The following is a 26,953-nucleotide window of genomic DNA, read 5'->3' on the forward strand; positions in this document are numbered from 1 at the left end:
CAGGATGATTTACAGAAAATGATCCTGTAAATAACAAGGCTAAGAACGAACTAAATTGAGAACAGAGAAGATAAATATTCTTGCCAAGAATGAAGTTGAGAGCAAAACATTCTTCAAGCATTATCCTTGAAAATGAAAACAACAGAGCAGTATTCTTTAATTGAAAATTAATATGGTTGTCATAGTTCCTGCCTAGAAGAAGATATAGGTTTTGTTACTGTAGGTAAATCAGATTCAAATAAAAGGTACATGGCTGTTTAAAGAAAAATATGTATGTACCATCGTTAAAGATAAAATTGATTGAGGTTCCACATGAGAAGAGTAATTCCCGAAACAAGGTTGAATAAATTCCAATAATTGCAAAATATCAGGAATAACTTTTAGGAAAGAAGAATAAAGAATTTGTGTCCAAACTCCCATAAAAACAAAGTGGATTCAATTCAATCCTAGCTTAAAGAAGACACCATGGTTGTCATAAAGGATAGCAGGGTGAGGAGAGTGGCTACTACTGGAACGACATGAGGACTAATGAAATGTGCATTAAATAAAATTTTTATTTTACCGTTCTGTAAGAGCTTGGACTACTTAATATACTTTGAGTGGGGGGTCATATTTATACAGAGGCTTCCTTTGACCTTTAGGGACACATATTAAAAGTTTATTTTTTCAAATTCCATCATAAAAACTTAAGTAAATAACGGCTCGCTTTAGTCACAGCGCATGCACAATGCTCTTTGGCGCTCGTTACTTTTGTTGAGTGGGTGTTGCCACAAACAGTACTTAACAAGTAACCTAGCAAAAAACTCAAGCAGTAATCAATAATCAATCAATGATAAATGAAATACACAAAAATAAATAGTTTGTTTACACATGATTTTTATAACACCTCTGAATTTGTTCCCGTCCAATATTAGCGTATTGACCTTTATAGCTCGCATAATCTCTTAAATGTGTAACCCGCCTCTTTTAACTATGTGGACCTCAGGATAAGGACTTCGATCAAAAACATTCAAATTCACAGTTAGATGTACTGTCTTCAAAATTCAAATGCGGAACAACAATTAACCTCCTTCACTTCGTCACCGTTGACCCACACTATCTCCCCACATGCACTGCAGGTTGCCGACAATCTTGTTACAAATACATGCGTATTACAGTGGCAGCATACACAAGAATTAAAGTACATTTTAAAAAACTAATTATAACGACTATTTATTAAGAATTTCAAATTCGTATTCAGGGGAAGACATACTATTACACTTAAAAGACTGACCCCCACTTAAAGTTACATTCTGTATACTGTATACAAATTTTCTTATTGTTTCAAGATACAATTCATTATTTAAAAAAATCCTAAACACACACACAACTGACCAATGGTCAGTAGTTTCTAAGGAAATACAACTAGGAATGTTATGTGACACGTCCTATATTGCCAAAATACATATTTAAAAAATTTGTACAAATTAGCGCAAAATTGTGGGTTAGTTCCTCTTCTCCAGCTAATGAATGTTTACTAATATGTGTGAAATAAATTTTAGCATTAATTTCGATGAAGTTAGATCTTGTCTATGGAGTAATATCATCTATTGACGGAGAAAGAGATCCTAGAAACTTAATGTTTTTGTTTAAATGGTTAAAATCATTTTTGACTACAATTCCACTGGGCCACCTAACCGAAGAAATGTTTGAGGTTATAGCATGTTACTTTCCAGTCGACTTTAAAACACCTCCTTCCATTGGGAGAGTAAGTATTTTATTTCTATTTCTATTTCAAAATATGATTATTGTTAAACAATCGTGTGGTAAGAAAAATATTTCCATTAAGTTCTCAATCTTTTAGTTCATACTGCAGATTAATTCTAGTTCTCGTAACTAGTTTTATAAGTGAATTAAAATTAAATTGTGCAGTAACCCAAATTATAACTTCATAATAAAGAAATTTCTAAACATTTGAGAAATTTATTTCAGTAAGTTAAATACTGTCATAAAATTTAAATAACAAACTTTACTAATTATGGAAAAACAAGATACTTAACCAATTAGTTACTACAATATATTGTACGCGAAGCGCAAATGGCTCCATCTGTTGTGCTGACTCCCAACTGTGCCATTCAAATGGCTACAGTAGGAAGCGACCTGCTATATTGCCAGGTACTTTGTTGCACGACTGCCACCCACAGAGGGCGAAACACAATGATTTAATTGCCATTATTGGGAAAAACAAGTACTCCGCAGGCTACATGCCCCGACCGGCATTGAATTATATTCGCAACACCTAGTATGACAGCTAGGATCGTTCGTAAGTTTTACCAACCAGGCACAGACCGGTTTCGGACTTATTGGCCCTCATCAGTGTGTCATTGGTACTGTAGACATTTGAATGGCACAGTTGGGAGTTACGATAGATGGAGTCATTTGCGCTCCGTGTACAATGTACCTCTTTGGCATGTGGATATGGCCGCATAACGGCTGGATCGTTCATCGGTTGTCTCACCTATGACACACTGATGAGGGCTAATAAGTCCGAAACCGGTCTGTGCCTAGTAGGTTAAACTGACGAACGATCATAGCTGTTGCACTAGGTCTTTCGAGGTATAATTCAATGCCGGTCGGGACATATAGCCTGCGAAGTAGTTGTTTCTCGCAACACTGGCAATTAAAATACTACAATATATGTTTAATTAATAAGCCAACTAAAGTTAGTTAGTAATTAATTTAGAACAGAAAACTAAGCAGCACTGGCTTACATAGTAAATGCTTAACCTTTAATTATTGCATATTAAAAATTAATTAAAAGAATAGTATTTTTTTTGCATAAACATGCTTTAAATAAAATAAAACACTTCCCACTAGTACAAAATAGAGATGGGCTATAGGATCTTTTTAATGATCCGCATGATGCGAATTGTATCAACATAAAGATCCGCATCAGGGAATCGTATTCACTGTGGATGTACAATAGCCTAAGAGATTGGTGTCAAAATCCCCCGTGATCGGATTAATGGCCAATTTTGTTTTTAATGTGTTGGTCGTATGTTGTATAACAGGGTTTCAGAGTTTGCTGACACCCCTTGTGGGGCAGGGGTTGGGTGTGCGGAGGTAAATACGAAAATCGCCCCCTGATCAGATTAATGTCAGCAACTCATAATATATATTCTAGACCTTCGGGGGAGTACGAAAATGAAAGTTGCTGACAGCTTAGTTGGGGCAGGGGCGTTTAAAACGGGGTCAAATGTACCACTTACCGAGCGCGCAAACTGTATGCGTAATCCAGGCGGTATCTGTTTCGGGTTGGGTAAAACGCATATGATCGGAGATTTTTGCTTTAACGGCTTCCAAATAACATCAGAAATGATAATTTTTCTATGCAAATAAAAAAAAACGTGGGCTTAATTTTTAATGCAATAAAGTATAAAAAAAATAGCAAAAAAAATCATTTTTTTCTTGGATTTCTCGGCGACAACTTAGCAACTATTCATTTTAGACAAAAATGGAATAGGAAAAAAAGTTTTGTAATTAAATTTTGATCAAGATAGAGTTAGTTGCAATTCGAAAAAATTATTATTGTTATTGCAAAAATCGGAAAAATCATTTAAATCATCACAAAAAAGCTAGTTTATTTGTCAATTTTTTTTTCAGACACTTGAATAATATCTAGGATCTTCATAATTTTCCCAATTAAACTTCTTACTGCATAGAATCATCACACCAAATTTCATCCAATTCGGTGGGATGGTTTTTACATAATACCTAATTGTTTCATTTTTTTTTTTCAAATTAAAAAATTTTCAAAATCAAATTTCTAAAAATCTCAAGCCTTTGAATACTTGAAAATTTCACCACAAAAAGAAGTCCTCCTCAAACTTTAAAATGGTTTTTGAAAAATTCAAATCGGACGATTAGGCAAGCCGTGGTGATTGTTTAATCATTTTCGCAATTTTCCTGCTTATAAACAATTGCAATAATTTAATGTTTTTTTCAAATTCTTTTTTATTTTAAAATATGGTTTGAAAGTACTCGGAAAGACAAATATTTAAAAAAAAACCTGATAATCTGCTCATTATTTTTGGAGTTATAGCCCGTTAAAGTTAACCCTTATTTACAGTAAAACTATAAGGATATAAGGGCTGTTTTTTTAACTAATAGGTTTGTCATTTTGAGTACTTTCCAGATATAAATTTTCAAAATTTGCAATCACGGGTGTCCCATTTAAAATGTCACTCAGATATTCAAGACCACGTGAAATCAATGAGGTGGGGGGAGCAAACACACAACTACTCCGATCTGAATTCTCGAGTTCAAAACTGCGACGCTCGGAAAAATTTCACTTATCTCAGCTTCTAATGGACCAATTTCGATGATTTTTTTTTTAAATCGATGTCTCGCAACTTAAAAAATTCAATTATCATATTTTCAACTACCTTTTATTATTAATTATTGGACTTTTGACATGCCGATAAACAGTTACCTACTTTTAAAAATTATTAATTTATTATGTTTATTTATTTACTATGTTAATATTCACGACCAAAATTTTTGCATGTTGCACTAGGTAATACTAGTAAGTTTGTTTAAATATTATAAAATTGTTTAAACAATAATTATTTAAATAAACAACTGAAAATTGGTATTAATTTTTAGTTGTACGATAAATTTCTAAAATCTTTCAAAAAAAATAAATTGTGAATAATTATAATTTTAATTTTTTCGTTTACTTTTAAAATATTTATCTAAAATTTATTTTTTATTTATATATAAAAAAGTATAAGAATCTTTTGGATACTTCAATAAACAGTACACACTTTTCATGATTTTTCAAATTTTAAACTATTTATTTCAATTTTTATTTACATTTAATCTAATCTAATTCAAATTCACATGCCTCATCAGTATTATCACAATCTATTTCGTCGTCGATTTCCTAGTCCTGCAACTGCAAAATATCATTTTCTAACAACTCTGAAATCTGATTGTCGAGTTCACTTGTACTTTCTTCCGACATATCCTCTTCAAAATCAATTTCGAACTCGTCTACTTCCACTGTTTTGTAAGCATTTTTACACATTTGCCCTTGGCAATGGGTGCAATACTCAGAGCATTTTTGAACTCGAGAATTCAGATCGGAGTAGCTGTGCGTTTGCTCCCCCACCGCTGATATTTCATTGATTTCACGCGGTCTTGAATATCTTTGAGTGACATTTTAAATAGGACGCCCGAAAATAATGGGCGGATCATCAGGTTTTTTTTTTAAATACTCGTCTCCGAGTACTTTCAAACCATATTTTAAAATTTAAAAAAAATTTGAAAAAAACATTAAATTAAGTATTGCAATTGTTTATAAGCGTGAAAATTGCGAAAATGTTTAAACAATCACCACGGCTCACCTAATCGTCCTACTTGAATTTTTCAAAAATCATTTTGAAGCTTGAGAGCTCTTCTTTTTGTGGTGAAATTTTCAAGTACTCAAAGGCTTTAGATTTTTAGAAATTTGATTTTGAAAATTTTTTAATTAAAAAAAAATTTAAACAATTATTATGTAAGAACTATCGAACCGAATTGGATGAAAATTTGGTGTGATGATTCTATGCAGTAAGAAGTTTAATTGGAAAAAGTATGAAAATTCTGGGTATTATTCAAGTGTCTGAAAAAAATTGACAAATAAACTAGCATTTTTTGCAATTTTTTAAATGATTATTCCGATTTTTGCAATAACAATATTTATTTTTTCGAATTGCAACTAACTCTATCTTGATCAAAATTTAATTACAAAACTTTTTTCCTCTTCCATTTTTGGTTAAAATGAATAGTTGCTAAGTTGTCGACGAGAAATCTAAGAAAAAAATGAATTTTTTTGCTATTTTTTTATACTTTTTTGCAATAACAATTAAACCCACGTTTTTTTTTATTTGCATAGAAAAATTATCATTTCTGATGTTATTTGGAAGCCGTTAAAGCAAAAATCTCCAATCATATGCGTTTTACCCAACCCGAAACAGATACCGCCTGGATTACGCATACAGTTTGTGCGCTCGGTAAGTGGTACATTTGACCCCGTTTTAAACGCCCCTGCCCCAACTAGGCTGTCAGCAACTTTCATTTTCGTACTCCCCCGAAGGTCTAGAATATATATTATGAGTTGCTGACATTAATCTGATCACGGGGCGATTTTCGTATTTACCCCCGCACACCCAACGCCTGCCCCACAAGGGGTGTCAGCAAACTCTGAAACCCTGTTGTACAACATACGACCAACACATTGAAAACAAAATTAGCCATTAATCCGATCAGGGGAGATTTTGACACCAATCTCTCCATCTACAAGTACAGTTTGTACTTGTACATTTTGTAAATGTGTGCGCTCGTCGCTCACTCATTCCCGTTTCATATATTGTATCTAGTATCACACTCTCTGTCGCGTATATTTTCTAATTAAATTTCAATATAAGAAAGAACTATCGCATTACTTGTTTCAAATTCTCTTTTTACAAAGTACAGCAGCAGTCAAAGCACAAATTGCTGTTGTGTTTTATTTATTAATTTATAAATTAATTTAAGGCGAGGTAATCACCTGTCAATATACCAGGACAAGATTTGCAAATTTCTTGCAATCATCTATAAATTCATTTTTTAGCAGAACCATGAACTTAAGCGGAAACGAAACCATAATATATTCGAACTCAAGTTGAGCATCAAATTATTTTCAAATTAATTAATGTTTAAATTTATTTTCGGTCAAACGATTCAACATTTAAATACAAAATACACATCACTGACAATACGAAATACACATCACTCTGACAATTACTTTTTACATTTACATTACATTACATTACATTTACAAGTTTGTTTCAGACTACACAATTTCATATAAATAATCATATCAATATTTAGTTTCCTATGCACTAAACTGTTTCTAATGCATCTTATCTCATCGACCTGTATCGGACACGAGAATTAGTTGAGACCAATTCATTCTCAATTCACATTGATGCGGTGATGAGAACATACGAAATTATTCTTATACCGGTATACGTATGAACTGATTCCCATTATGTGTGCGCCTCCCACTTACTCATTCCTGTATCGCATACGAGAATCAGTTGATACCGATTCACTTCACTTCAGTCCCAACTCACATTGATGCGGTGATGCGAAACATACGAAATTATTTTTGCATCGGGATCCGCATGAATCGATTCTCACTAGAGATCCGTATGATTTATACGTATGATGCGGATCTTGCCCACCACTAGTACAAAACAATTTTCAAAACATTGAGTTGTTTGTTGTTTATAGCGATGGGAGAACTCGAATGAGAAATCGAGTAGTCTCCGATTATTAAAAGTTTTCGAATTCTTTCTGAAAGTACTCGAATACTTTTAGTTCTCGATAGTTGTCAGACAAAGTAGCAAATAACACGTGAGATCTGAGTTCTCGAGTGCGGTAGGTATTGAAATGAATTTAAATCAATTACTGATTTAACATAATATAGAATGAATCGGAAAAATTTGAATACTTTTAGATTTCGTTAATTATCAAATATTCTCTGCATACACACATATTGCTTATGATTTTAAAAATATTTATTGGCAATAAAGAACATATTGAAATTATAAAAATTTTTAGAAAATGTATTTAAAAAACAGTAATTTTAAATAATTTTACGCAAAACTTTATATATAATAAAAATTTAAATCTATCACAATTTTAACGTGCGCCAATCAACATGCAATCTTCTATCTGGTGTTTAATTCTCGATTCTCGGAATAATCATCCAATTCTTAATAATAAAATAATAATAATTGAGTTTATAAACTGAATGTCGATAAACAGATTGCAGAGGGTATTGCTGAAAACTGTTGCTGAATAAAGATGGCAACAGGCGGGAGTTGTCATAAACATTTTTTTATAAGATAATTCAAAATTTCTTTGACATTTCGTATAAATACTTATTTATTTATCTTTTTAATACTTTTTCATATAAAAAGTTAGAGTTTGAGTTCTGCACTGCATAGTTGATCTCTTCATAATGGACAAATTAAATGTAAATACCACATTGAAGTCAGTGGTCCCCAACAGGTTTTTATTTAAAAAGTCATTTGTATTAAATTTGACTTCTTTACTCCTAAATTTTTTACAAAAAAAACTTAATTGTTGGTAATTATGAAGTAAACAGTTCTACTGTCTAAAATATATGTATACAGTTAAGCATCATTCTGTATTAATATGTTTTTTAATTTAATAAATGTATTTATACTCATTATTCCTTTCAGGATATCACAAGAGAAGATTTAGCAAATGAATTATCTCCATGCTTATGTGCCATACCGGAATTTTCTGAATATTGCATACCCCTTGCTCTAGAAAAGTTGGAATCTTCTCTTCAGATTGCTAAACTTGATTCCTTGAATTTGTTGGTAATTACATAATTTGTATCTAAAACTATATGGGGTAAGAATATATAAATTGTACTGTTCAATAAAAAAAAATAGATAATACAACTTGCTTTAATGAAACGAAAAGAAAATTTTTTTAAAGAAATTGGAAACGTACAGTAAGTTAAATTTTATATCTACCTACCTTTACAGACAGTATATCTACCTACCTTTACATTGTAGATTTTAAACTAATTCTAAAAATTTTTGTTATTCATCAAATCAAGTCATGTTAATATGCAAAAAAAAATACAATACCGTATATAAAAATTGTACTATTAAAAAATCATACCTCTGTTTTTTAAAATCAGTAAATGTTGCAAAACTTCAAAAAAATTAAATCGCTTAGGTAATCATTGCAAAATACATTAATATATTGAAAAAATTTTAGGATTGTTTTTGAAAAATAAAGCTCATTTAGCCATCGCTAGAAATTTTTAATCTGAAATTTTCAAATTCCCTCTGTTAATTCTAAATTAATTATAACAATATAAAATATTTATAAACATGAAACGTTTTCAGTATTTTGTGCAGTATGTATGGTTTTAAACATGATTTTAATAATGTTTGTTTAATTTTAGAGAAAAGGATGTAACGTTTTTTCTTCAACATCATATTTAACATATGCTACAGAAATATGGTCTCTGTTACAAAAGGAAGTTTTCAGTAATGTGGATGACTCGGTAAAACGGGAATGTTTAAACACTTTGACAACAGTAATAAATAAAATATCACTATCGGAAAAAGGACATTTTATCTCATTTTTAAATAATATTACGACCACCTTGAGAGGAAACTTGTTGCCGGACTCAAAATTATTTCAGCCTTCTATAAGCATATTACTACACACAGCTATGGGGTCACAAGAATCCTCAGTTTATATTGTAAAAGAGATAGTACCGATTTTAACTAATACTTATATAATTTCTCATGATCCTACCCAAAAAGCAGTTCTGCTCAGAACATTATTACAATTTGTTAAGACACATTTAAAATATAACAGTGAAAAAATATTTATTAATAATGATCATTTAGATACCGTACCTTTGTTATGTTTGAAAGCTTCTACTGAAATTGAAAGCAATTTGTGTTCAGCAGGTTTTGAATCTTTGGCAGATTTAGCAGAAATGTTATCTTTAAATGTAAGGCTATCATTATATAAACACTTACATGATGTTATTATAAAACCTGCGTCAATAGAAATAAGAGAAGCTATGCTAAATTGTTTAAAAAATATATCCTTTTTTTACCCAGCTGAAGTAAATGAGTTCGTTTTATATAAATCTAAAATAACTGATCCTTCTGTTCTTAATTTATATTTAGATGCCCTTTGTGTTATTGCTGATTTAGAACATTTCAGAGAAATCGTCACAGATTGTTTTATTTCGTATGCTGTTGAAGATTTAGAGCTCGCAATAGTTGCCGTAAAAAATACACGGAACTTGTTACAGCGGGAATGTAATAATATGAATCTCATAAACAAGTTTATACAAAAAGAGATTATAAACAAATTTATAGCAACAAAAATACATTGCAATAACGATTTAAGTTTTGAATTTCTAATGCATATATCTTCTGTATTAAAAATTTTAATCGGTTCTCTAGATTCCGAGTTACAAAATCAAATTTTATCATGCCAAATAAATGTGATTAGTAGTTACGAACATTCTGAAGAATTGTATTTATTACTGTTGGATGGTTTAATATCAAGAGTACGTAATGGCTTATCACCTGATTCTCGTATGCTTGCATTCTTAACAAAAATTTCTGTAATACATGGAAATACCTCGATCAGAGATATCAGCGTTCAACTACTGGCTAATATTATTAATAAACATCCAAATGGTAATTATAATAATACATGTTTTATTAAATTTTATTTAGTATTGGCATAACTTTTAGGTGACGGTTTGGTTATAAGTTTGGATAACATTAAACAAGACTGTCTGTATTATTTCAGTACTCATAAATCTAATGTAATTATTACATTATCATGGATCACAAAAGCACTTGTTATGAGAAATCACTCTACTGCAAAGCTTTGGTCAGATATGGTACGTACTAATCAAACTTTTTTTTTATAGGTACAACCACAGAAATTCATATTTTGAGAAGTATTATTTCCTAAATTGTATTTTACTTATACAGCGTATATCATTCTACTCTTGCTTTGTTCTTATATTATTATTCGAACTATACTGTGAATAAAAAATTTGTGTTCGTTGGCAAATATTGGGTATACAGGATTACCCCTTTCAGATAATTTTAAGAAAATGTTTTTGATCTAAACTAATGTTTTGAAATACATTCGACATAGATTAATAAAATTTGGGCTAATGAATTAACTAAGTATATTTAAAAATTTAGATTTATACAGGCTGTTACAAATTCGCTTCTCAGTACAGGGATCTTGGGAACAGTAAGAGATACGCACTGGAGGCAAAGTTGCGTAATCTGAGAACCAACATTATACCTTTAAAAAATCAAGGCTAACATGATTGGTGTTCGAAATATTTGAAACAAACCGAAATTTTGCAAATCCGTTTTTGTTTCATTTCAGCCTTGTTTGAGGTGATATTGAAAAAAGAAGAGCACTTTCTCATGGCCACTTTTTGCCCTCTATCGAATGGCATAATCAATTTTTATATGTAACATTTCGTCTTTCCACGAGCATCATCAACTTCATTATTTTTCAATATGGCCTTAGAAATTTTATTACATTTCTTGCAAACTTTCATGACCCCCAATACTGAAGACTTTTGTCTGAAAAAATTCATCTTCAATGTATTCATTCCAAAGGACTCTGCCGGAAAGGTTGCTATAGATCGGACTTAGCACATCATGGGATTCATCGGTGTACGTGATATTATTTCGAAGCTGCTCGTAGCCTAAAAACCAAAAATGCAGGCAATACGAGCGCATGTGCCTAAGTGCAGTCACCAGATAAACATGTGCAATAACATCTTATTCCGTTAATTTGTATGCTCGTCAACAAACTCTTTAATCATTTTTCCTCGCGATTTTATCGTCATCTTGTTGTTTCTGGCATAAAGTTTGGCAAGTCGCCGCAGCATGCATAAAATATTATGTTGCTTACAAATTTAAAATTGTAATGTTTTAATTTTGACACAACAACTTATCGAGTTATTTATGACCAAGTGATGGTAATAGTTAATAATAATAAATGTTTTATTGTAAGGCGTGATGGTAATAGTTTAAATAACTAGGTGGATTTCACACTTATACTCCACGGTGGAAATTATAGAGAGTGACTAATTGCTAGCTTTTGGACTAGTAAGGGGGATGAAGCGTGCCGGGAACGAAAATCCATTGGCGTGTCTGCGTAAAAGGCAACAAGATATAGAAAATATTGAAAAAAGATAATAAAATATAACATCTAATATTTTTTACGGTTTGCTATAACCGGCACTGATTCCTTTCAATTATTACAGCATTTTAAAACGTCCCAATTGTGTTTTTTTAATTCATAAATTTATTATAGCCATGGAATTAGACCCCTCGTCTACGCTTATGCTATGACGTTTCTCAGGACTGGTAAATCAAGTCCCTTTACACCCAACTAAAAAAGCATTTCCCTATTCCCTACCAAGTGCAAAAGACAGAGATAGAATATAGACCGACGTTCAGTGTAACTCAGTCTATACACGATTATAGATTCTATTGATGTGCGTAGCGAGCGGTACACAGATAAATATTATTGAACCGTATAAAAATCATTTTATATTTTATACGCATTACGGTAATAGTGTTTTTATATTATATATTCAAAAGTTTTTGAACTAGCAATGGTCCGTAGGCTCACAAGTTTTATGAATAATTGCAATTTATTTAGTCATAGTCAGCATGGCTATAGACAGGGTAGATCTATAAATACAGCTATCTATAATTTTACAAATGACATCATTAATTTTTTCGAGAGTAAATGTCTAGCTTTGGGTGTGTTTTTAGACTTAGCTAAAGCCTATAATTGTTTAAATCATGACCTTCTCATAGTAAAATTAGAAAGATACGGCATTAGAGGTCCGGCTCTGAAATGGATTGTCTCCTATTTATCAAACCGAGAGCAAAAAGTATGCATAAATCATAACGGCGGCGTGTTTAGCTCCGAAAAATTGAAGATCAATATAGGAATCCCGCAGGGGAGTATCATAGGTCCACTATTGTTTATTATATATTTAAATGATATTGCAAAAGTACCCACAAATTCAAATCAGAAAATTATTAATTATGTGGATGACACAAATTTACTGGTAGGGGCAGACACCATGCCAGAAATCATAACACAAAGTGAGGTACTTTTACAATTAACAAAAGACTGGCTTTCAAAGAATGGTCTCATCATGAATAATGATAAAACTCAACTAGTACTTTTTTCATCAAGTTACTGGCAAATAAACAGACCTAACAATATCATACTGGACAATCAGATAGCAGAATTAGCAAGTAGTATAAAATTTCTAGGACTGCATCTAGATGAACACTTAAATTGGAAAAAACATATAGATGAACTCGCTGCTAAATTAAGTAAAGTAATATATGGAATCAGGGTAATTAGTAAATATGTAAATAGTACATCTACAAAAATCATTTACTTTGGTAGTTTCGAATCTATTTGTAAATATGGAATTATGTTTTGGGGTCATTCAAAAAAGAATTATAAGAATTATTAATAATATGTCTTACATCCAATCTTGTAGATCGGTATTTAGGAATAGCAAAAAAATGACTATATCGGCTCTGTATATTTTTGAGTGCTTAATGTATGTAAAGAAAAACTGGAATAATTTTATGACAGACTCATCATCACAGTATAATACAAGAAATTTAAATCTAATGTACCCACATCACAGACTAACTCTAACAGAAAAGAATGCACATTACATGTGTATTAAATTATTCAATTGTTTACCAGCGTCACTTAAACAGATACAGTGTAAATTTATTCAAAAAACATATTAAACAATTTTTGTTAAATATTGAACCCTATAATGTAACTGAATATTTGGAACACTGTTTAAACTAACTTAGGGAAACTGTTGTGACACCATTTCGCTCTTACATTGTCATTGTAAATGTTAATGTTTTTACGAATTAAAGATTATTATTATTATTATTATAGAGTGTACGATAATTCAAAAAACATTGAAAACTAGATAAAATATTTAGATAAATTTGTATACCTATACTTATCTCTTTAAAACAATTTTTATTTAGTTTAGTTTTATAACAGCAGTCTTTGAGGCAAGTTCGCAGTTGTATTATATTCCACTGTTGGTTAACTCTTTCGCTGCGCAATACGTCTGAACGTAGCTACCGCGCCGTGCGCGAAAGTTTATCGCGTGCGAATATATACGTCTGGAGCAGTTAGACCACTTATAGTTTTACATTATGGCGTGTTAAATTACGATTTACGATAAATTTTACGATTTTATTTTGAATAAAATACAGTATATGTACTAAATAGAAACTGAAAGGAACATGAACAATCTTGGTATTATTACCAGTACCTCTTTCCATAAAAATATTTATTACAATCCAATTTAACTATTCATGCGAATTAATCCGTCTGGAGCAGTTTGAGCCCTATAAATTTTTAGCGAGTATATACGTCTGGAGTAGTGAAAGGATTAAAATTTAAAAAATGTATGAAAACAAAAAAAGAAGTAGAATTTGATTTTTTTTTTACTGTTGGTGATAAGGAAAAATGCAACTTTTGTTCCAAAATTATATCCTTTTAAGGAGGAGCAACTTATTATTAATTAAATATTTCTTTATATGACAGCGTTGTTATTAAAACTGTCAGAAGAGAAATTTTATTGGTACCTACCTGCGTTCATGAACGACGTATCATTATCATGTTAGCCTTGATTTTTTAGAGGCATAATTTTGGTCCCCAGATTACGCACTTTGCCCCCATTTAAGCTAGTTCATACCTCTTACCGTTTCCAAGAACCCTGTAATGAGAAGCGAATTTGTAACAGCCTGTATAAAAGGTTTTCCCGTGTTGCTTCTTTGGAAAGTGAATATCAAGTATGATGTGTGCAAAGAAATGGCAGACTATGTCAATAAGAAAATCAAATTAGTTCAACAGTTGCAGTCCATTGATAATGAAATAGAAGATGGGGTTCTTACTGCAATAATTTTTATTAGTTTACCTCATCATTACAATTATTGTGGTGCTGCATAATTATGTAGCTATGCTCATATCAGACTTGGTGAAAGAGCGGCTGAGACTGTTAAGTAATGAAAATGCTTCATCTTCTATCTCTAGGGAAGATTTCTAAGCTTGGAAATTAGCAGTTATATGTTACAACTGTGACAAGTATAGACATTATGCTATGGAGTGTCTGAGTTCAATATTAGTAACTGGCATTCTTGAATTCAATGAATGGTATATTAATTCAGAGGCTATGGTTCACATTACTAGCAGAAAGAATTGGTGAACTAATGTTTTAGTCCTGCATTGCAAGTCTTTTGTGATTACTGCTCCAGGTGATAAATTTAGGGTTGCCAGACGTCCGGATTTCGTCCGGACTGTTCGGTAATTAACTCAATTGTTCGTGTCCAGAATGAAAGGCAAACCGAACACAAATTTGTTCAGTAATTCTAGTAAATAAGTTCAGATACCATCGCCATCTGGTATCTTGTAGCTCAAGTAGCTGGTGTTGTAAGCGGTAGCTCTATGCTCTATGCGAAGGTTTGCATCTAGGGCTAAACAAACTGTCATGCTATTTCATTAACAAGTTTTAACAAATGAAAAGATCGCATCTTGTGTTGTGTTGTTTTTTTGTTTACTCGTGCATTCGTCTTGTGTTGTATTAGTAAAATATTTCCAAGCATTGAAATATGCAGATGGTATGTTCCTGTTTTGTGTTATTTATTTATTCTTAAAAATTCACTGTAATTTTAGCAAACCGAGGTCAGTGGTAAAACTGGTAAAAGACGTCTCTGCGGTTATAATGAAGCATGGGAAGAATCTTATAAGTGGCTGACAAAAGACCATGATTCTGATGAATTAGCAAAATGTAAAATATACGGTATCTCATTTACCATAAAATGGGACGGTATAGCCATCGTCAAGAAGCATCATAATTCACAAGGACATCAAAATAAAATAAACACGAAAAAGGCTGATACATTTATGGATTCATTCCTGAGACAACCGGGAACTTCTGTCGATACAAACACTATTATAGCTGAACTTACCAATACATTTCATGGCATACAACATCACCATTCATACTTGTCAATAGACTGTGGTACAAAAGTTAACAAAAAAATATTTTCAGACTCTGAAATTGTCACAAAGATGTCTTGTGGCAGAACTAAATCTGCTGCAATTTGTGAAAATGTTATCTGTACAATTATTACTCGAAGATTTAAAAAATTGTAGTTTTTTTTCCATTGCCACTTATGCATCTAATAAAGGCAATAGGAAATTGTTTCCACTTTGCATTCGCTTTTTTGATGTACATGTTGGATTAAAAGAGCGAATTTTGGATTTTTATGAAGATGCCAATGAAACTTCAGAGGCAATTTACAACAAACTCAAAATTATTCTTCAAAAATTTAATTTACCTATTGACAAAGTATCATCTTATGCTGCAGATAATGCTTCTGTAAATTATGGAAATTATAATTCTGTTTTTACGCATTTAAAAAATGATGTACCTCGTCTGATTTCGGCAAATTGAAATTGCAATAATGCTGCTAAATTTGCTGCAAAAATCCTTTCAATAGATGTGGAAACTTTGATAATTAAAATTTATAACGAATTTACTTCATCTGCAAAAAATGCTGTCACTCAAAGATTTTTGCGAATTTGTAGAAATTGAAGGGGTCAGATTCTTTGTCATGTTCCAACAAGGTGGTTGTCGCTATATCCAGCAATTTGTAGGCTAATGGAAAAATGGCCTGCCTTAAAAAGCTACTTTTTGAGCCAAGGCGAAGGTAATTGCGATAAATTGATCTGGAAATTTGTAAGCGATGTTGAAGAATCTGAGCTGAGTGAAGATGGAGTTTCTATCCCAGAAATTTATTTGTATTTTATACACCATATCAGTGGTTTGTTCCATAATGCTGTATTGGCTTTGGAAAATAAAACCTGCGCATCTCCCGATCTTTATGAAATTATTGAAAAGCTCATTGTCAGTTTGAATAAAAAATGCCAGAATAATTTTTATGGGTACAAAGCCAATGCTGCACTAAGGCGTTTAAACAATGCCACTAAGGCTAATAAAATTAAGTCTGAACTTAGAGAATTCTGTGACAGAGCGACCAAATACATTAAAAAATAATTTAGTTTAGAGAATTCACCGTTTAAGGTGTTAAAAATATTTAATTTGCGCACAGAATTTGAGTGGCACAGTCTTGATTCTGTCTAAGGGTTAAAACAAGTCTGCCAACTTTGGTATGAAACGTTGGATAACATTATGAAGAAACTTGATCTAACCAAAGTGAAATTCACTCCTTGCATTTATCATCAATATTAGATGGTGGTGTCATAATCATACCGGGCTCTATGTTGTTGATGTGATCATTTTTATGAATACCTAGTGATGACATAAAGTGCAAAATCAAGAATGATTTAATAGGAATGCTGGGAATGAAAGAAACCCTACAATTGGACAAATTTATTTTAAAGCAATAAATTTTGAGCATGTTTTTCTTGTTTTTCATGTAAATAGTGTAATTTTGATAAAAACTTGTGTAAAGTGTGATGTCAATACAAATTTTATTCAATTTATATGTGTGAAAGGATCGTGAACTCAAGGAACGACAGGAGAAATGAGAATTGCCAATACCAAGTGATTCTTTTGATTTGTATATTATTTTGTATTGTAGCAGACGAAGACTGGTTGATTTGTTTTCAAAGCACCTATATAACTCCAACTGTTACTACCTATGTACATGGAAATGCAGCAACTGTATCTAAAAATGCACATTCACAATGACATCTTTTATTAAAGAAAAGTTGAGTGTTGTGTGTACTCACAGCTAAACACATATTTGAGTTATTCTTAAAAAGTGTCCGAGTTTAAATGTCCTATTATTGAAAAACATTACTCAAAATTTTGAGTTTTTCCTTATATATCGTTTCAAAATTAAAAGATATGTCAAATTTCTTTCTGTTATGTTATTTGTCATTAAATTCTGTAATTGAACCCTTATTTGACTTACAATACCAGACCCTTCCATGCTTGGGCGGGCTATATACATGTTTGATAATTTGATTCCATTATTTTGTTACCAGTTGCCATTTTTTTCTACTTATATATATATATATATATATATATATATATATATATATAATATATGTTTCAGTTACTACTCTACCTTGAACAAGATGATACAGTTGCTAAAGGATTTAAAATTATTATGAATGATAGTTATGATTCTCTTAGTCCAGTGAGTTATTGCAAAAAAATGTGAGTATTTTTACGTTACATAAGAAAAATCTATTAGAATTTCATAATATTGATTGAACATTTTTTCCCAAATGCACTAATTATTGTTATTAAAAATGCAATATGATACTCTACTCATGATGTGGGACATATATCTAAATCTGCTAAATAAGAAAAAAGTGGTAAATTTGATTTTAAATAAAAATGTTTTTTGGAATACATTTATTATGCAAGGTATTTTCTAAAACCAACATTACAGTTTTAGGACCTTGTTCCTTAGATTACTTTTTGCCCATGATTCCAAAGATATAGGGTGGTAGATGTCCTCAGTTAAACTTGTTTTGATAATTGGTACAACATTTATATATTTGCATTAAATGTATCATTGCTTTTACTACTCTTTAATTTGCCAATCACTGACTCATTGAAAATAACTGTCATGGAAAGTAAATATAGTGCTACAATAGATATCAATAAAAGCAGTTGGTAAGTTATCCGTCCAAGGGCATAATTTAAAATGTATTCAACATTCAGTCATATTAACAAATCTGTTTTTATAAATTACAAGTTGAATTTATTATATGTATAATAGGCCGTCAGCCTGCTGCAAAAAAACTGTATGATTTCTCCACGTATGTCCTTCAAGGTATCGCTAATTATGCACGTGTTCCCTCACCCCTTAAATCCCTGCTCGCTATTTGGGCCGAAATGCGCGTACAAGGCAATTCACTATATTTTGACCCCCTTTAACTTTTTTGTTTTTAGTTATAAAAAAATGCGAAATACAAAAGTTGCACAATTTTTTATTAAGTTTTTGCAAATGATAGTAGAAAAACAAATGAAGTCCAAACAAAGTGGCCGCGGATGTTAACTTGTAATCGTTAGACCTCTTTCAGGCATTTATAAATAATACTAAATTATAAAGCACATGTATTTATTTACTAATAAAATATTTTTCTTACGTTCGAAAATTACAAAGAAGAGTAAAATATATTTGATATGAATCAATCAGCCTCTACCACAAATTATTGATATTTTTATTTATTAGATTGATTTGCAAAGAAAAATATAGTATCACTAACCAAAAATAATAATAACTTACTCAAACCAAGATTAATATAAGTAATATCGGAGTATTAATTATCACATCAAAGTGAAACATCGCTAACACGAATTTACCGAATTCATAAAACTTTATTGATGAAATTTTATAGATCAATTTTTCCTTTACATAATAATATGCGATTATTCGAAAAAAATAAGAAGAAAAAAGAAGAGTTAATCAATCGGTTTCTTGTAAATGTAATCATGCACGACCAAGAATAAATCCTAGTAGGCGATTACTCATCAGGAAAAAAGAATTTTTAAATATGTAGCGAACAGTTGTAAACATTTTCATTTTCAAATGATACTTCTATGACAAATGAAATCGATTCTGCATAAGCTGTAACAAATAAAATGAAATGTTTTTTTAACTGAAAAAAAGTAGATTATTTATTTGACTTAAGGTTTTTGTTTTGTTATTGTATTTCTATGTCAATGTTATTTACTGCTCAGTAAATAAGCATAATATACAGGGTGTTAAAAAAAAGGGTGTAAAATATTTAAGGAGGTAATAGTATGAACCAAAATAAGCAGAAAAGTCTCAATAAACATGGGTCCGCAAAGTAACGGTTGTGGAGATATGGACCACTATTCGTTTTTCAAACATTTTATTTTATTTTCACGTTTTTCATTAAACATTTGGATGGGTATTGTAGGTGACAGGTTTCTAGGTCCTGTTGTTTTACCAAACCGATTAACAGGCGCTGCTTACCTCAACTTTCTGCAGAACACACTGTATGAGTTTTTGGTAGACATTCCTTTGAACCAGAGACAACAAATGTGGTTCCAGCATGATGGTGCTCCAGCTCATTTTTCCATGGCCGTTAGAGAGCATTTACACCAAACTTTTCCACATAGATGGGTAGGAAAGGCCGGACCTGTTTTATGGCCTCCAAGATCGCTTGATCTGAACCCTCTAGATTTCTTTGTTTGGGGATATTTGAAGACATTAGTGTATGGTACTCCTGTAAATAGCCTGGAAGAGCTGCAGCTACGGATTAATTAAAAGTGTAAAGAAATCCAAAACAAGGAGGGTATTTTCGAAAGAGTTCGAATATCGTTGAGACAAAGATGTCGTGCTTGCTTGGAAATGGACGGAGGGCACTTTGAACATCTTCTGTAACTTTGTTTTTTGTTTGTTAAAAGCTTCCTTTGTCGGTTTATTCCTAATAAAATAAAATGTTTGAAAAACGAATAGTGGTCCATATCTCTGCAACCCTTACTTTGCGGACCCATGTTTATTAAGACTTTTCTGCTTATTTTGGTTCATACTATTACCTCCTGAAATATTTTACACTCTTTTTTTAACACCCTGTATAGTATTTCGAAATAATATAATTTATATATTGAATATTTTAATCCCGTCAGATTCTTATGCGGTTGAGAAACGTGCATAATTATGCCAATGTTTACCGACAAATAACAATGGCATACATGACACTATGGTTTGCAATACATTTGGTAATTCGCGCGGTTGTCTTGTCAGATAAAATTGATTTTGTTCCAACCCATTCGTATGCCGTTTGGCCAAACGTTTTGCATAATTATGTCAATATTTAACGAAAATAATGATGGTATACGTGGCACTTTCATTTGCAATGCGCTTGGTAATTTGCACGGTTGTCTTATCAGATAAAATCAATTTTGTTCCAACCGATTTGTATGCCGTTTTACAAAGATGCATAATTTGTAAATATTTAACAAAAATAAAAATGGCATACTTGGCACTATCATTGAAATATAACCTAAAAATTTGCACTCTTTTTTCGCGTATGCCACAAGGTAGATCCCTTACAAACTGTATTCCAATGATTTTTATAATGAATCTCATCATAATGGATGATATATTAAAAGGGCATACGTGTAACTATCATTGTCATACCTGTGCAATTAATACACAGTCATACAGGTGTGAAATTAGTTAGACCTTCGGGAACTGTATGCCCTTTGGAAATTGTGCACTTTATGCCAAAAACCATTGAATTTCGAATAGGCATACGTGTAACTATCATTTACAAATGCAATATTTATTTACACTTTTTAGGGTGTCACCCGACCCTTTGGTTCCACTCTGCCTGTATGCCGACCGTTTTCCGCTTAATTGTTGTTGCTAAAATACCGTTTAGTATGCTCGGGATACGTGTAAATATAATTGTAAAACGCGATTTTGTTTGCAATTAACAATTACCTTTACCGGTGCATGTTCCACGGTTACCGACTAATTGTACTTGTTTATTGGTCAGCATGCGCATAATTAACGATACCTTGAAGGGCATACATGGAGAAATCATACAGTTTTTTGCATTTCACTTAAAATTTCCAGGTATGTACTTCCAAGAACTTCTCTGAATTAACAACCCAGAATTTTTGCATAGAAGACGTTCGCAATCTGCCTGTATAAAAAATAAGTTCCCTGAAGAATTGGTCAATATACCCTCTTGATTCAACTCGGTAAAATTAACAGTTTAGGAAATATTTGTGTTTTTATGTCATAGAGCGGCGCCTCCACCATTTTTTGTTTTTAATTTTTAATTGGACATAATTACTATCTTAGAAGCGTACATATTTTTAAAATAAGAGCCTAGAATATCTTACTGTCTGCTAATGTAATTTTCACTAACAAAATTTGACAAATACACTACACATAACACAAAATAGAAAAACAAAACAAGAATAAGTTAAAGTAAGTTAAAAAAATAATTTAAAAGAAAGAAAACTATCAAAATACATTTTCAATATGGGCACTTTCCACCTCCACACATTTCCTAAATCTATTAATGTTATTTGTCTGTAAAAAGCATTTCTGTCTAATATTATCACAATGGTAATTAATTCTTTGTAGCAATTCATCCCTTGTCTGTACTGAGTTTGCGTACACTAAACTTCCCGAGAAATTCATCGGGTTAAAGTCTGAAGAACGTGGTGGCCATGAAATTGGGCCTACTCTCCCAATCCATTTATTATTAAACACAATGGATAAATAATTTCGTACATCAATATTGAAATGGGGAGGAGCCCCATCGTGCATGAACCAAATGATTCTTTGGGTGCCTAATCGAACATAGTCTAATAGTAGCTGCAAATTATTTTTCAAAAACTCCAAATATCGATGTCCATTCAGATGTTTCTCAAAACATGTATAGGCCTATTAAATTATTACCCTTTTTCGTGTACAAACAAATAACATTTGTAGCCTTAGAATGTATGTGAAGAAGGAAGGTCTCCATATTGAAAATGTATTTTTATAGTTTTCTTTCTTTTAAATTATTTTTTTAAATATAACTTATTCTTGATTTGTTCTTCTATTTTGAGTTATGTGTAAAGTATGTTTGACGAATTTTGTTAATAAAAATTACATTAGCATTAAAAATTAGAAACAAAAAATGGTGGAGGCGCCGCTCGATGTGCACTGTGACATAAAATCACAAATATTTCCTAAACTGTTAATTTTACGGAGAGGGTATTTTCGTTGGAAAATTCTTCAGGGAACTTATTTTTGATACATGCAGATTGGGATCATCATCTATGCAAAAATTCTGGGTTGTTAACCATTGGGCATAGTCCGTCTCTGGTGTTCTGGGCATAATGAATTTCACTTACAGCATCAAAAACAAGCTGTACGCATGTGTTATCAATCACTGAATTTGATTATGCTGAAGTTAATGATTTAGAGCAGGGGTCGGCAAGTAATTTTAGGTGGGGTCCGGATACTTTTGAAAATTTTTAACGAGGTCCAGAAAAAAATTCACATTTCTTATTTTTTATTTTAATTTGGACTCAAATTTAATCTGCTTACTAACCATTAACTCAAAACACACACAATTGTAAAATACTAGAAAAAATGATAAGATTGGCACTTAAACGTAAAAAACATTTTTAAATAACTTATTTGAGCAATTTGTACTTTAAAAAAATTTTTGGCGGTCCAGTATTTTACCTTCCGCGGTCCGGAACTGGACCGCGGTCCGCCAGTTGCCGACCCTTGATTTAGAGACTATAAATAAAAATAACTTTTTAATTTTCACCCTTGAAGGTCCATAACTTGTTAACGAAGGCCCGTATGAAAAAAATTTATATGAAAAATTGACATTAATTTGACCTCATCTATCTGTACTCGACTTTTTTGTATCAACTACCGAGACACCCTGTATATGTACAGGGTGATTCACTATATTTTGACCCCCCCCTTTAACTTTTTTGTTTTAAGAGATAAAAAAATGTAAAATACTAAAGTTTATTATTTATTATGAATTTTGCGAAAATGACATTTGAAAAACAAATGAAGTCCAAACAAAATGGCCGCGGATGTTAACTTTGTTCATTTAAATGGAAAACCCTGTATATTTTTACATATTTGGATAGAACGTTCCCTCTCGAGCATAGTCATATAGGGTTTGTTGGGTCCATCTAACAATAAACAAGATACTATTAAAAAAAGTAAAGAATGTTTTTTATTAAGAAAATAAGATATCTTGTAATTGTTATCCTACCTCTTTCAGGCACTTCTGCTTTTTTTCCAATTACATAAGGATTTACTGTATTTTGCATCAACTGTTGATGTGCGGTCTATGGGTAAGGTTGTTAGTTAACAAATTTTAAACTTTCGGAGCAATCATTTACTACTAGTTTCCTAGTTTCTCTAGCAAGGCCACCAATCCCTCAACATAATTTTAGTACGTTTTACTGAAATTCTACTGATCTAATTATGGAACATATACCTTATTATAATTATTCAATTAGTAACATTTGTTTTTTTTGTAGGTTATTATATCAACAAAAATTTTTTGTATTAGTTACAAATAAACTCTGTGCAAACTTCAGCCCAGAAAAAAAATCGTATTTGATTGCCACTGGATATCTAATAGAATGCGTATCTGAACAAGCATTACTCTTGCAATTCAAAAAGGTAAAATTTTATGTAAATTTATAACTTTTAATACATTTATTGTATTTGTGAACACATAAAAGTGGTAAATAAAAGGGTATTCTAATATGAGTTAAGAGAATCATTAGATTTGTTTTTATATGTATGAATAACTTACTGATGATGTACACAGGGTAGTTCTAAATTTCTTCTGATCTTTTAAGAAGAGATATGTTTTTTGTGATGTATTAAAAGTTGTTCAATATATTTTATTCATATTTTATTTGTCATTGCTACTTAATGCCTACTGATATATTGTCAAGATATGTCATACTTTTAAGGTTATATCTCACCCACATTCAAAATAAGTTCGAAGTATAAGGCCATTAGATATGGCCAAGATTGTTGACATTTTAGGAAAAGTTAGGCTGTCCGCGGCCAGTTGGCAGCAGGATCGACATTATTACATCTAAGAAAAGATATCTCAAAAAAGAGACAATTGGGAATGATGACTGAGTCGGACCACCAGTTTATAGAGAGAGTGAGAGAGATGGACATAGTGCGAGGGTCAATTCAATATGCATTCAATTTGCAACTGGACACTTTTCGTTGCCTTTAAATCCATATTGTTTAATACTGACATGTAATTGATTCCAATTATATTTATAAATTTTGTTCTATGAAATGACTAAAATTAATATTTGTACCAAAGGAATTTTTATAAAAATCAACTAAAAAAACGTGTCCAAATAAAGTAATGCCATATGTCCATACATCAAAAGTCCGTCTCTCAAAAGTTTTGACTATAGTTACAGGGTTATTATTTAAAATTTGAATATTACTCTTCCTCTCTCTAAAGTACTTACGATATTAACGACGATATTAACAAATAAAAACTAATAAAAAAAAATACTTAGTTACCTACATGGTATATCCTTGCATAAAAAGTATTGATTAACTTTGCCCCTAAAGCAATCCAAAAAAGTTTCCATCAGTCAGATACTTGTGAAGGATCTTAGTTGTTTACTAGATATTGTGGGAGTCATTCAATGCTGCATGAGGTTGTAGTCATATGCAGTATACATAGTAATCTCATAATATCAATAGTTAAAATTACCTTATTTACATTGTATACTTACACTTAGAGCATCAGAGAGCAGTAATTTGTGTGGTATAATCTAGTGGTAAGAATGTAGTAAACATTCTTACCACTAGATTATGAGTGACACATATTTTGCAAATATAATTTGGTAAATAAATAATTTATGTTTAAACAGTTCAAAACTTTTGATTTTCTGTATGAATTGTTTTCTAAACACCATGTAAACTTTTTCAGATTTTAAAGTTGGTCATTCTCTGTTTGGAAGAATGTAATGATCCAGAAGTGTTATGTAATATATTGAGAAGATTAAAAAGCTTCATTGTAAATAATGAGTCAATACTACAAGAAAATTTAGAAGATTTCTTATCAAGGATATTGAAACTCACAATCTATGAACATTCGATGGTAAGTAAGAAATTAAAATATATACAGGGTGTTCTAGAAAGTTGGGAACACACTTGACCACAAATTAGACCAAACTTCTTATTTTATAGATAACTTTATTTATTTTATTATAATATTGGAATAAACATAGTGTAACTTTAAGTGGGGTCAGTTTTATAGGGGTAATAGTATGTGTTTCCCTGAATATGAATCTGAAATTCTTTTTATATCTTAATTAAATAAAAAGTCGAGAATTATAATTAGTTGTTTAAAATACACTTTAACACTTGTATACATCATCACTGTAATCATATATTACAAATACATGAATTGTAGGCAACCTACAATACATGGAGATAGTGCCGGTAAACAGTGACGAAGCGAAGGGCGTCATGTTGTTCCGCATTTGGTGACTACTGTCACCAAATGTACTCATCTAACTGAATTTGAATGTTTTTCATCACTGGAAGCCATCAACAAACTATTTATTTTTGTGTATTTCATTTATCATTGAAAAAATAACGTGCGGCGAATGGTGTGGAATTGTTCATGCGCTGCAATTAAAGCCCGCCGTTATTTGAGGTTACACTACTCCAACGGCGGGGGTACCAAAATTACTAAAAAAAGGTTAAAATAAATGTTTACAACAGAATTTGAAAAATAAACTATTAATATGTGTTTCTAAAAGTCAAAGGAAGCCTCTGTATAAATATGACCCTCACTCAAAGTTACACCCTGTATAAGAAAATTATACATAGGATGTTATTTTTGAAGCCTAACCATCTAATTTTTTTCATATTTAATTACTTTTAAAATATTTTTATCATTTGTATATTTCATATAAAATAGATAAATGTTAGTGTTAAGTGTTTTGAAATATAGGGTGTTTGAGAATTGTGTATTCATATTCAAAAGTAAAATAAAAAATAAAAATAAGGTTTATGTGTACATAGCTTCTAAAATGCTTCTTAAAAGTGTTACAACCATCTCTGTCGGACAATTCTAGGCTATGTTCATATATATTTTTTTCTATTTTCTATTTATAGGATTACTCTCCTAAATATGAAAATAGAATTCTCGAATACCTTATTTTTCAGTACCTGCCATCCCAAATATCCGTTTTGCTGAAAATCTATATATAGATCTTTACAAATCAATTGTGTGCGAAATATTTAAATATTTATTCACATAGCTATGACTATCTAATTTAAAATTAGATAGTCGTAGCCATGTCTTTGTGCATGTGCGGGTGAGTGTATGTGTTTGGTAATCTGAAGTTTTGTTCGTACCATCGAAACATTAGTGGATATTCAGATTAAGGTAAGTTCAGATTAAAGAGTTTATACTGTATATGCACCTTTATAAAGCAAACTATCATTAATTTTCCATGTAGAAGTATACCCTTAAATATTCACATATTATTAAGGAACGCCCTGTATATAATTTAAAAAATGCAGTAATTCTCACTAGTCTTATTGTAAAAATTGACTAAAGCATTTCATGAGAAAGTCTTCAAGAAATAATTGCTATGTAAATTATTTGGATATCTAGTATCTCACAATCACAATTTCTATTATTTCTTAAAGATTACCGTTTTAGTCTAGTTATTCCTTATGTAATTGATATATATATA

At 31.2% G+C, this 26,953-nt stretch overlaps 1 protein-coding gene across 2 annotated transcripts in view; it reads left to right on the forward strand.

Moving 5' to 3' along the window:
* The window catches only part of LOC108914647 (MMS19 nucleotide excision repair protein homolog), a 46,982-nt gene that overhangs the window by 18,025 nt on the left and 2,004 nt on the right, over positions 1-26,953 (forward strand). For both annotated transcript variants that reach the window (XM_018720493.2, XM_023456067.1), the window contains exons 4-10: positions 1,542-1,747; positions 8,277-8,420; positions 9,020-10,283; positions 10,341-10,492; positions 17,784-17,887; positions 23,732-23,876; positions 25,171-25,341. In XM_018720493.2, coding sequence (XP_018576009.1) covers positions 1,542-1,747; positions 8,277-8,420; positions 9,020-10,283; positions 10,341-10,492; positions 17,784-17,887; positions 23,732-23,876; positions 25,171-25,341 — 2,186 coding nt within the window. The remainder of the gene's footprint in view (positions 1-1,541; positions 1,748-8,276; positions 8,421-9,019; positions 10,284-10,340; positions 10,493-17,783; positions 17,888-23,731; positions 23,877-25,170; positions 25,342-26,953) is intronic.

The sequence above is a fragment of the Anoplophora glabripennis genome, unplaced genomic scaffold, assembly GCF_000390285.2.
Source record: "Anoplophora glabripennis isolate ALB-LARVAE unplaced genomic scaffold, Agla_2.0 scaffold1113, whole genome shotgun sequence".
In the NCBI taxonomy this organism is placed as follows: Eukaryota; Metazoa; Arthropoda; class Insecta; order Coleoptera; family Cerambycidae; genus Anoplophora; species Anoplophora glabripennis.